Here is a 13152-nt window from a genome sequence, read left to right as displayed (position 1 = left end):
AAATTAATGTCAATGTTTAATTGAAATTTAATTTTTTTTTGTATTAGTTTTTTTTCTAAAATGTTTTTAAATTTTTTTATTAATTTGATTAAAAATAAATTTATCTGTTCCATTTTTCTCTTAACTAAAATGTTTTATAAGCAATTTTACTAAGCACAAACAAAAAAATTGTGTATTAAAAAAATATATAAATTTGTTTTCAGTCTTTAAATAAATAATATATTTCGCAAATAAATCTTGGCCATAAAAACATAAACTAAGCACCATCGCTTCAAATTTAATATTAAAAACACATACATATGCACGCACAAGTATATAAACTAAAACAATTAATTGAACCATTGTAAACCAAACAAAGACATTCAATTATTTAAGAATATTTTGAAATCAGAAATAGAAATAATTGCGATAAACAATAAACTGAAAATGGCGCAATAGCAAAGCTTAACAATAAACAACGAAGCCATTGTAAACCAAACATATTAACGACATTCGATTTGGTCGCTTCTTAAAATTGCTACTTGGCTTTTGCAAAGCTCCGGCGCACGCATCACCGAATCTTAGGCATTTTCGTTACTTGTGCCACTGCACCTCAACCACTCGTCCACTCATTCCACCAATCAGTCAATTTACGATATTGCAGTGTATACTTAAGTTTGCTTAAATGCATTTATATATATACGTATATACACGTATGTTACGTATGTACGTATAGGATATGCGCATGCGCGCACATTTATTTTGCAAACGCAATGTTAAAACTGTTGGTGCTGCGCTCTTGGCGGCGACCCCTACTTACCGCTTTCAGCGCGTTCGCTATGAGTGAGGCCGTCTTCCTGTATGTCTTGGTCAGGTAGTGCGCAAACCGCTCATTTTCGGTTTCCTTTGAGCCAAGTTGCATGAATTCGCCTTGAACCAGATCGGTTAAAATCTAGAAGAAGGTTAAAATGGAATTAGTGAAAATATGCTTTTTTACTTTTTATGTGCACATTTAGGTATGTATGTAAGTGGATAAGTAAGTAAGTTGTAAAGATAAATGATATGAATGGGTAGCTTCAGTTTTTAATTGCTTTTTTGAATTTTTTGCACAGAATATTTATTTACACGTAGAGGGTTTCGAACTGTTGAAGGTGGACTCTTCGATATCAAGGTACTGAATTGATGAAACATCTATAGATTTTATCTGGTATTGATTGGACTGATGTAGAAATATTTGTGTGTATATAAATATGTAAGTAATACAACGGGTATTTTTTAAGAGCTTGAGAACTTACAGTATAATACAAAAAAAAATATTCATTTTGGTAGATGATTTCATAGCATTTATATTTATATGAATATCTCCAACACAGTTTGCCATTCTCAGCTGTCAAACCATATTTATCAATATCGATAGTTCTCATGCAGCTAAAAAAACACCCCATGCATACTTACACATCTGTACATTTGTACAAACAAATTTTTTCAAAAATGGTAACTAAAGAACTTTTTTAAATTTCCCAATTTTAACTAAAGAAAAGCTTTTTTAAATAAAAGTAAAATATTGGGTTGGTAACTAAGTAATTGCGGATTTTTTTCAAAGACAATTTTTTCATGGGACTAAATAACTTTATTCTGTAATGTATTGCCTATTTTGATCAATGACTTTTTCCCATCTTTCAGGCAGCATCATAATTCCACGTTCATAAAACTTCTGGTTTTTATTAGTAAGAAACTGAATCAAGTACGCTTTGACATCATCATCATTATTGAATTTTTTACCATTGAAGGAGTTTTGTAAAGAGTAGTACCAAAAGTAATCAGATGGTGCAAAGTCAGGACTATATGGCGGATGTGGCAAAACATTCCAACCACGCTCCAATAATTTTTGCCAAGTGGCCAAAGAAGTGTATGGAATTGCATTGTCATGATGGAATACAATACTTTTTCGATTCGTCAATTCGGACCGCTTTTCTGCAACTGTTTAATTTGAAAGAATTGATCATTCGCTTGCGTGGTAAGAGTACAAACTAGACAATTCCTTTGTAATCCCACCAAACTGATAGCAAAATCTTCTTTTGATGAATATCAGCTTTTGATGTTATTTGAGTTGGTTTACCTGGCCTTTTTTGGCAAACTTTTGCTTACTCGTTTTTAGAAGAGTGGAAAATAGAGAGTTTCGAGTGGTGAAAAAACACATCTGTGCAGTTTGAATGATGAAAATCATGGTTTACACCCTCGCATAGTCCTAGCGGAACATTCTCTACTCGCATTCTACCAAGGCAGCAGTGGGAGGGGTGCAGCATATGGAAACAGTGCTTGATGAATCTGTTCACGAATGACTTGAAGTTGGAAGGAAGGGTTGGCGGAGGAGTATTTTGTGAGGAGATCCTCATCAAGCTAAAGTCCAGGTTACCGGACCACTAGAGTGCGTACCAAGCCGAGTCTAAAACCTGTTTACGAATGGCTCAGAGTTGGAAGGTATTCTTTGCACTGAGCTCCATGCCAATGTACTCGAACTTGGTCCAGGAATGCTTGAATTCACTTTCAATCGCATCTGAATTCTTTGATATAGGGCTCATCTGGGTGTCTAGCCATAGTAACTTTGCGGGACACTGCGAGGCGGATGAATTGGCCGAACAAGGGACATATGCGGTAGTTTCCCCGCGAAAGAAGAGTTTTGTAATCTTCTTCTGTTTGATAAACCGAGACCTGCCGCTGGAAGGGTGGGCTTCGCGTCAACTCAGCGAGCACACAAACTTGTAAATTCGCGAAATCTTTATGGCCTCATGTGGATCGTAGGCGTCCGAGGGATCTTCTGAAGTTGACAAAATCTCAGGGAGTATGAGAACATGCTGTAAGACTCGGCATTACTTTGAGTCCTCGAACTGTATGGAAGATGAGGTGGAATTATCTCAAAACCTTCTCCTTAGCTATCCTTGTCTCGCTGGGCTAAGATTTAGTCATCGTGGCTCTTATTTCTTTGCTACTGTTGCTAGTATAGCAGGCCTTGATATTAGTAGCCTGATGAACTTCATCAGAAGCATAAAGCGGTTAACCCAACCGCAACTCAGTCATCCTTCGTGATCAACAAATAGTCACGTTTTCTCAAACTTTTTTATTTATTTTCTGTTTTTTTGAAGTGAAACTTCTTAGGCGTCGACGGACGAGCGAGAATGGTGAGTAAAATTTCAAGGCCATGCAACGTTTTGGGCATTTTCGTTCCGCGAGAGAGAGAAAAGATTTAACGTAGAAGAAAAGGAGAGAGAGAGAGAGCTATACCTTGTATACCTTGTACACATTTTATATATATGTATATATCTTAGATACATTTTAGGCTATTTTTCTTGAGTTTTTCCTTTTGGTTGCTAATTTCTAGTGAGAAATAACACTGCCTACTCTTTGGCGCTTGTTTGTTGGTGCAAACTTGTAGGAAATATATTTTTCGTGTCTACTTGTTGGCGTTATATTTCATTGGTGCCTCGGGCGCTTTTGGTCCCAATTTTTTTGACGTTTTTTTTTGGTGCCTACTTTTTGGCGCTTATTTTCTTGGCTACTGCTTGTGCGTACTATAAAGTGCTGTCCATTCCGGCGTCGGATTTATTGGTATTGATTTGCGGTAATTTGTGCCGTTGTTGCGGTCCTGGAATCGCTGCGTTTGTGTGGGTGATAAACGCTCGGAGTAGTGCGCGTTGTTGCCACGGTTTGTGTCCGGCGTTTACCTACACCGGTCGACCCTTCTCCGTTTTTTGTAAATTTTGTCTATTAGTATTTTCTGCAAATGTTGTGGGTTTATTTAGATATATATTCTTTCTCTCGCTCTCTCTCTCTCTCTCTTTCTCTCGCATTCTCTCTCTCTCTCATTCTCTCTCGGGTCTCTCCCTCTTTCTTTGTGTGCCTTGAAAGTTTCACTTCTGTTATTTTTCCTACGCTACACGCACTTTTCTTTTGTTTTTGCAAAATATGAAAGTTTTCGATTTATGTTGGAAGAATAAAAACCCATTTTCGGAAAGAAATTTTCTGCTAATTTTTTATACCTAACGTATCAAGAAAAAGTTTAATAAATAAATGAAAAAAATCATTTAATAAATATCAAAAATTATTCGCATGAGCATAAAAATCAACCAAGCAGCAATCAGATTGGGTTTGTATTAAAAGATATCAAAATTATTTTATAAAAACCGGAAAATGTCAAATGCATCATTGCAGTTTTTGAGTGATTTCTTTGAAAAACTAAATAATCGATTCATTGCTAATAAAGTCATATGCGAGTATTTGTTCCAGTGAAACATAAAAAACACTTGTAGATGCAATAAGACCACAAAAACTGGAAATTAGGCCATACAATTCAAATTAAACTAAACATAAATACTAATCACGCAAACATAACTAATAACTTCATTTTATTATTAATTAACATGGACTACGTATAAGTAAATCCTAGTTAATGCTATGAATATTAACTTATGTACGATTACTTACACACACACACACACACATAAAGAAGAGTGGGTCAATGAGCGTTAATTAAGTGCCACATTAATATGGCTGCTTAAGTTGGCTAATTATTCGCATTATCGCATACATCGAATTAGGCAATTAACAAAGTAATTAAAACTATAACTTCAATTCATGTTCTATGCAAACCAACAGCAGTCCCCAACAACAACAACAGCAAATTAACATGTACTTATTACAATGAATGGCCTGCTGAATAATGCAACACGCCATTAGAGCAAAGGCGTGGCATGTAAGGGCATAAACATTTTAATGAAAAAAACCCCACATTCATGTGCATGTTACAAGTGCAGGCGTGTACATACACGCATACATACGTACACACATAGAGGGGGAAATTCGCTTGGGCTGCAATCAATTTTTATTCATTTCGCCTTGAAATCGAAAAAGTTCGAAGACGAATCGCAACGCACGCAAAAAACTCTTAAATGTTAAGGTGCTGCTACTTATACACACACACACATATAAGTGCAAGAACAAGGTTTGTCTGTAAACTTATAAGTGCAGACATACATATATATGAATTTATAATACATTGGCGTTCATTGAAATAAGAGCAACATTTTTATATTTAAGTAATAGCCAAAACACACTTTCTACACCGACGGATCCAAAACCAGTGCTGGTAGCGGATCTGGATGGTACTTAGACGAAGACACTAAGTACTCTTATGCCACAGGACAGATGGCCACGGTATTCTTTACGGGAGTCCATGCCATCTTGAATGTGGCGTACTTGCTAATTGAGAAAAAGTGGCGGGACAGCAGAATTTCTAGTGACAGTCAAGCTGCACTGAAAGCCCTTATTAAACCACGCTGCTGTTCGACGTTAGCCGATGAATATAAGACAAAACTGAGCAGTGTTGCAATACACAACAAAGTTTTTATTATTTGAGTATATGGACACTGCAGTATTACAGGGAACGAGTTAGCTGATAAATTGGCGAGGGCTCTGCAAGTATGCCACTAAGCCCTGAACCATTTATAGTTGTCAATGCTGCATCGATTCAACTATGGTTTGACGACTTCATGAGTCCTACCCATAGAGGACGTTGGTCTGGGTTAAACTCGTGCAGAGTAACCAAGTGCTTTGTGAAAGAAACAAACAGGAAAACAGCGACCTTTCTCCTAAAACTCAGCAGAGAGAACCTGAGAGTACTGGTGGGTGTTATCACAAAGCACAACGTCTGTGGTCATCCGGTCCTGATAATGACGACACTGCAGAGCATTTTCTCTGTAGCCGATTTAAAAGATTTATTTTAAAATCGTAAACCAACTTCATCAAAAAGTTTCGAAACAACCGCCAGGTGACGCTCTAAGTCGGGTTATGTTTCTTTTTGTTAGGCTACCACATCTGTGATTAACATTCCTATTCAAATTTGATCGCCATTACTTGACATTTGTAAAAGTTACGCCGTCAGGAATAAATCTACCTTTGCAGGTGTTTTCGATTTTTTAAAATGGATGAATAAAACGATTTTGTATTACACTTTGCGTTCAAAATGGATTCAATGGTGTGAAAACCTTAGAAATGGTGGGTAACTGTTTCGGCGTTTCGGTAATGATACTCTAAAGAAACCAGCCGCTTACGATGACGAACTGTAGCTACGTTCACCGTCGATATCAAACACTGATGAAAACATCAAAAATTGCGTGTGGCGTAGTACATATAACAGAAGTGAAACTTTCAAGGCAGACAAAGAAAGAGGGAGAGACCCGAGAGAGAATGAGAGAGAGAGGGAAAGAATATATATCTAAATAAATTCACAGAGAACACAAATAGACAAAATTTACAAAAAAACGGAGAAGGATTGACCGATGTAGGTAAACGCCGGACACAAACCGTGGCAACAACGCGCACTACTCCGAGCGTTTATCACCCACACAAACGCAGCGATTACAGGACCGCAGACCAACGGTGGATTGAATAGCGCTTTATAGTACGCACAAGCACTAGCCAGGAAACGGAAATAAGCACCAAAAAGCAGACACCAAAAAACGCCAAAAAAATGGGGACCAAAAAACGCCCCAAACTTAGGCACCAAGGCGTTATGCCAAAAAGTAGGCATCAAAAATATATTCCCTACAAGTTTGCACCAAAAAGCAAGCGCCAAAAAGTAAGCAGTGTTATTTCTCACTAGAAATTAGCAACCACAAGGAAATACTCAGGAAAAATAGCCTGAAGTATATCTAAGATATATTCTTCTCTCTTTCTCTCCTTTTCCTCTGCGTTATATCTTTTTTCTCTCTCGCGGAACGAAAATGCCCAAAACGTTGCATGGCCTTGAAATTTTACTCTAACAAATTAATTAAATTAATCAGAAATTATTTAAGCTATAATACCCTTAAATATCTAGGAGGACTTTCCCAGTAACCCTGTCATCGTCTTCATCATTGTTTCCTTTATCTCCCGTTGGAGCATCCTGTACAGTTCAAGAACAAGAATGTTTAAGGTGTTGTATAGCTTTTCACTACAAGGGCATTTTGAAGTCGTCAATATTTTACGATAAAAAGTTGTTAATGTACCGTTCGCTTAGTCAGCGATCATTTTAGCTGGCTAAATGTTTGCTTTACTGGTATCGGTTTTTAAATTTGTTATTCGCTAAAGCGGCGGCTGCCGTAGCCGAATGGATTGGTGCGTGACTACCATTCGGGAGAGCGTAGGTTCGAATATCCGTGCATGAAACAGCAAACTAATAGAAAAAGTTGTTTCTAATATCGGTCGCCCCCCGGCAGGCAATGGCAAACCTCCGAGTGTATTTCTGCCATGAAAAAGCTTCTCATAAAAAATATCTGCCGTCCGGAGCCGGCTTAAAACTGTAGGCCTCTCCATTTGTGGAACAACATCAAGATGCATGTCATAAATAGGAGGAGCAGTTCGGACAAACATCTAACAGAAGTGTACGCGAAAATTATTTACTTTATTTTTATTTTTTATTTTCTATGCAATCTGTGGAATACTATTTTATAGAAAATCAATGGGCCAAATCACAATTTGGGACTTGTAATAAGACAAAAATACTCGTATAAAACTCCGATGACCTTAGTTCCACAATTTCACTGACTTACTGCGTACTATTCTATCATTTAACGTAGCTTAAATTACTTCATTCTGTCTGGCATCGACTCTAGATTCGACTCCAACATTAACTACATAGAGCTGATATTATCTCCAGTAGTTGAGCAACAGTTTCCTCTGAGTTTGCCATTTCATATTATTAATTTATTATTATTATTGATTCAACAAAAAAGTCTTAATGTAAAAAAATAATCCAAGAAAATATACCGCTAAAGCATGTGCACCTATTTCAATGTCTGTATGTGCAGTATATGTAGATTTCTTCAAGTCTTACCACACCTACGAACTACACATATTTTTGACTAAATCTTTTATACTCGTATGCACGAACTGCTTTGCTGAATGCTGATTGTATCAATTCTAAACTTTTAAATTCCACTGTAAGTTTTATGTGCCAAAGTTTGCACTATTCCGGTGAAAGTTTTGATAAAATTAACTAGCTAGCATCCAGTAGGTACTACATATTTATATGTATGTATGTATGTATGTATGTATGTATCTATATATGTATGTATGTATCTATATATGTATGTACGTATTTATGCATGTATTACCTGTATATTGAGGTAAATAGTCTGCAGGATATGTGCAAAATGGCGTGTGTAATCATTGTGACGGTACCAATTTGAACTTGCAGAATATTGAGGAACATTTAAATAGAAAACTTTTACGCCGTCAAAATTTGCGTAGCGCTTGAGATTTTCCCTTGAATATAGAATAGTTTTAATCTTGCTGTCTGGCGAATTAGACGGCTTTATGATGCGAAAATCAATAATTCGCAAACTTTTGAATTCAAATTCAATGTATCAGAAATGTCTCGTGGAGTTGAACTGCTTGGATAAATTGCTTTACACGATCTCCATACTTGCGGTGGATATTAAAGATAGTCCAAAAAGTCTAGCTTTTGTATACCATCAGCAGTCTTACTCGAGGAAAAATTTGTAAGTAACCGAACTAATTTTCCTAATTTTTCCCCCCATTTTTCAGTTAAATTACTGGCATTTTTCAACGCATATTCGATTCTTCAATAAGCTCCCTCTTCAATTTTGGCTCTCTGACTTTATCATCCTACGATATCTCGTAGGGATCGCTAAGCTTAAACCGTCTTTAAAAACGGATGTAGATGGGTTTTTTGCTTTTGTAATTAAAAATATTCCATCTTCGGTTCTAACATTATTTTTATTTTTAATTTTATTACTAATATTTTTACTTTTAATAAATAACTTACCTCAGGCATTTTCGTTGATAATTGGAAAGTTACCTATATTAGCCGCCGTTTAAGAGTGACAATAAAAATAATGTATGTAGCTATAGTCCTTCTGCTAAGCTTTGAACAATTTCTAAAGTCTTTGAACATATTGTTGAAGAAAAAATAAAGTCCCTCACTAAAACTTTAATCTCCCTAAATCAGCATGAATCTGTTTCTAATCTTTTAACAGTTTTTAACTTAAGTAAATGTTTTTAGCAAATACTGCACTGCTTGTTTTACATCAGGATAACAGGTTGAGTGTATAAATTATAAAATAATTATTTATTAAGAATAAGGATTTACAAAAATATTATATACTAATAATGCTAACTTTAACAGACGTAGTGGTATTTGCGACAGAACCCTCACTAACCGATTCTATTGTATGAATAAATAAAATAAAATAAAATAAATAAAAAATGTTCAACTACTTTTTTGCAATTGTTTCTACATTTAGTCGCTCGTGTAAGTAATGACGATCATTTTGAACCCAGAATTATTAAAATCGGTTCATTTTTGACTAAGTTATGGGAATTTAAAAAAAAAAACTTCTTATATAATTAAAAAAAAATCGATTTTGAGCCGAAAAACAAAATTGCCGATAACTCTTGAAAAAAAATACGTGTCTCATTATTTTGACCAGAGAGCAACATATTTGAGTTACATGGAAATCGAAGAACATGACCCGAATAGCCCGGTTGAATTGAAATGGAAAGCATCAACTGCAAGAGGTGCTGTGGAGTCAGTCGTATGTGTATGATGTTCGCTAGTTGGAAAACATCAAAGAACACGTCCGTTTATGTAGGTCGCCAGCAGTTATTTCTGCTTAACTTATATACACAAATTTTTCAAAAGCTTTTGATCATTTCATTTTAAATAGTAGATTAGCTTGCCTTGGATTTTATTCAGTTTTTCTGCAATGGGTTAAAAACTCCACGGGTATGAAAACTCCAAAAAAATAAGATAGAACAAGCGTTGATATATTTAATGCATATATACATATAAAGCATATACCAACACAAATATGAATACGTATACTTATCTACATCTACTCGTATACATAACGTTTTCGCGAATTTATTCCTTAAGGCGCATAGATTTTATTAACAGAGGCGGCATTAACAATCATGAATCACAAATGAATTATTTATACAACACAGCTCACATAAATTAATTCTATTTTTCGCACATGGAATTTATGTCATAAACAAATCAGAAGTAAATCGCAGAGTAATTTTATTGCCTTTAGAATATTTACATGTATGTATGAATGTATCTTTATTTGTATGAATGAAACGGTTGCGCAAAGCAAATACCCTTTAAATCACTTAGCAAAATAAAGTCAGTTAAACAGTTGCGCTCCAAGCATTACGTGAGCGGCATAACATCTACGAAAAATCTATATTTATTATTCCTTGGAGGAGAGGCAGCAGAACTGCGAATAATTAGAAAAAGGTAAATTTATGCCGTTATAATTATATAATTGCGCAGGCACTCAACACCCAAAAACACACAAAACAGAATATAAAAGAGTACGAAATAGAAATAAGCCTAAAATTTCAACAAATAAGACACAGGTTAATATATTATTTCAAAAACCAAATTGACAGATACGCGCACATTTAACTGTTTCTAGAATGTTAAGAGAAAGTGAAGAGAAACTCCGATTCGTGGGCAGTATGTTCGATGAACTGTTCGGCAGAGAACTTAGCCGAATGGTTTGAGAGCACTAAGGGGAAACGCAGCTAGCACGAAATGATAAAGTTTTAACACAATAATATTGAGACAGGTTCTAGAAGAAATTTCTTCCAGAAATACTTAGAAATAAAAATAAGTACATACATATGTAAATATGTACAAAATAAATAACTTTACTTCGGGAACTACCAAACTAATTTATGGAAATTCGCAACCACAATCCTATGCGTAGAGACTGAAGTGGATGAATAAGTGAATGAACTTCGCAAACTAAGTAAGTGCAAAATAAAATAGCACACACATCTACATATGTGTATATGAATGTGTATGTATGTATATATTTTGAGCTTTCTGAACGCATGAAAGCCACTTTTTATTTTGTAGTTATTATGCATGTCAACGTTTTTATAAAGAAAGTATTGAAGCTAAGTAGCTCGTATACAGTTTTCATTCATCACTTACCATGAAGCTGTTAGAATATCGGATAATTAAATGAAAGCCTTCTGTATCAATAAATATTCAACACGTACAATTTTTCTTCAATAACAAGGAAATCTGTTATGCATTCAGATCGGCTGTGTAATACATATAGCCTTCTGTTACATAACATAACACAAATGGAGAGATTGCAGAAAGTTTCGGATAAAGCGATCATAACTCGAAAGGTAGCAGCATATTTTTGACTTGAGAAAAAATCAATTAAAAATTACTTTAAATAGAGGAGTCTCCAACTAAGCTAATCATTAAAAACAACAATACACATACATTAAAAAAAACAAAAAAATGCTAAAATGAATAAAATTAAAACTTAAATGAATGGATAAAATAAAATAAAATACTATAATAAATAAAATAATAGGATACAATAAATTAAATATAAAACAAATAATAAAATAAAATAAAATGAAATAAATAATATAAAATAAGAGGAAAAATAAAACAAAAGGAAAAAATCAAATGAAAATGAAATTAAATATGAAAAAAATAAATTATACTAAAAAAATATAAAAGTTAAAGAAAATATAAAAATTAAATGAAATGAAAAAAGTAAAGTAAAACTAAATAGTATAATAGGAAAAAAATAAAATACAACAAATTTAAATGATATAAAAATGAAATGATATAAGATAAAAAACGAAATAAAAAAATGTAGTAAAATAAAATAAAGCTAAAATAAAAACAAATTAATTAAATTAAACAAAATATAAAACAAGAGTAAAATGAAAATAATAAAATTGAATTAAGTTAAATAAAAATATAAAAAAATCAAAAAAAATGAAACATAAAATAAAGTAACATGGAATAATATGAAATAAAAATAAATAGATACAAAAATTATTGAAAAAAAATTAAATAGGATGGAACAATAAAGTAAAATTAAATGAATTAATATGAAATAATATAAAATGAGAAAACGAAATAAAAAAAATGTAGTCAAGTATAATAAAGAAAATAAAATAAAATAAAATAAAATAAAATAAAATAAAATAAAATAAAATAAAATAAAATAAAATAAAATTAAAAATACAAAAAACTATATTATATATTTATATATAATAACTCCTTTTAACTACGAGTGGAGCGAAAGGGCTTTTGTTGGAAGGAAACTGATTACAGAAATCAAAAACAAAGTAAAGAAGAAAAGTAATGTGAGACCCATATTTTGCATAAAATATAATAAGTAAAATTGAATTAAATAAAAATATGAAATAAAAAAATGAAATAATAAGAAAAATAAACTGAAATTAAATTCAATAAAAAAATTTTTTTTTTTAATTTATTTCAATTAAAGTTAAATAAGTTAAACTTCATCACTTATAAGCTGCCAGCAGGCGTATGTTTGTAATTATTTTACTCGAAAACGGCACGACCGATTTTTTTCCGGTACTTGTGGGTTCATTTGGTAGATTTCAAGCTGGTTCCGCTGGGTGGCTTGTGGTCGAGATATTGCGAAAAATTTCTCTTATAGTCCGATTTGATTCATACTCTCTCATTTACTTCAATAGTGTCAATCCAAACAAAAAAAAAAATTAGATAAATATACAGAACTGGCCATGGGCTATTTAAAAACTTAACTCTACTATGCATATTTTTACTTATGGAGGCATAGTAAATTGAAAACTTAGAAACCGTTTTGTGTTTTTTCAAAATTTTAGTTTTTTGAATTACGAAGTAAATGCGTTAAAACCAAAAAAATCGTAATCTTTTGAAAAATCGTATTTACTCGCATGTCCCGAATAGGTAGATATTCAGAATATACATACAGACCGCGACAACCGATCATCATCATCTTTTGGTACTACAGCTCTTTGTGAGCTTTGGCCTACTGCACGTGGGATCCCCATACATCTCGATCGCTTGCGACTTTTTTCCCAATTCATTATCGCAAGTTTATCGATGTCCTCGTCTAGTTCGTAGGCCCATCTTGGTCTCGGTCTTCCTCGTACCGTCCATTCTTATTATATGACACAGTCATCTTAACCGGTGCACTTTGATGAAACGTATAAGATTGTTGCCATTTATTAGCTGCTCTAGCTAGGCGTTTCAACTTATACACCACTCGCCGTGATCTTTGATCGACAAAAGATAGTAACTCAGTATTTTGACCAGTTTTGACTACTTCCCTTTTC

General features: G+C 33.7%; 1 protein-coding gene across 3 annotated transcripts in view; it reads right to left on the bottom strand.

Annotated features, from left to right (window-relative positions):
- The window catches only part of LOC129241989 (all trans-polyprenyl-diphosphate synthase PDSS1), a 129456-nt gene that overhangs the window by 9374 nt on the left and 106930 nt on the right, over positions 1-13152 (bottom strand). For all 3 annotated transcript variants that reach the window (XM_054878537.1, XM_054878548.1, XM_054878557.1), the window contains exon 6: positions 800-931. In XM_054878537.1, the coding sequence (XP_054734512.1) occupies positions 800-931 (132 nt within the window). The remainder of the gene's footprint in view (positions 1-799; positions 932-13152) is intronic.

Source organism: Anastrepha obliqua, chromosome 1, assembly GCF_027943255.1.
Source record: "Anastrepha obliqua isolate idAnaObli1 chromosome 1, idAnaObli1_1.0, whole genome shotgun sequence".
In the NCBI taxonomy this organism is placed as follows: domain Eukaryota; kingdom Metazoa; phylum Arthropoda; class Insecta; order Diptera; family Tephritidae; genus Anastrepha; species Anastrepha obliqua.
The sequence above is the reverse complement of the archived record's forward strand: the minus strand, read 5'-3'. Positions and strand labels throughout refer to the sequence as shown.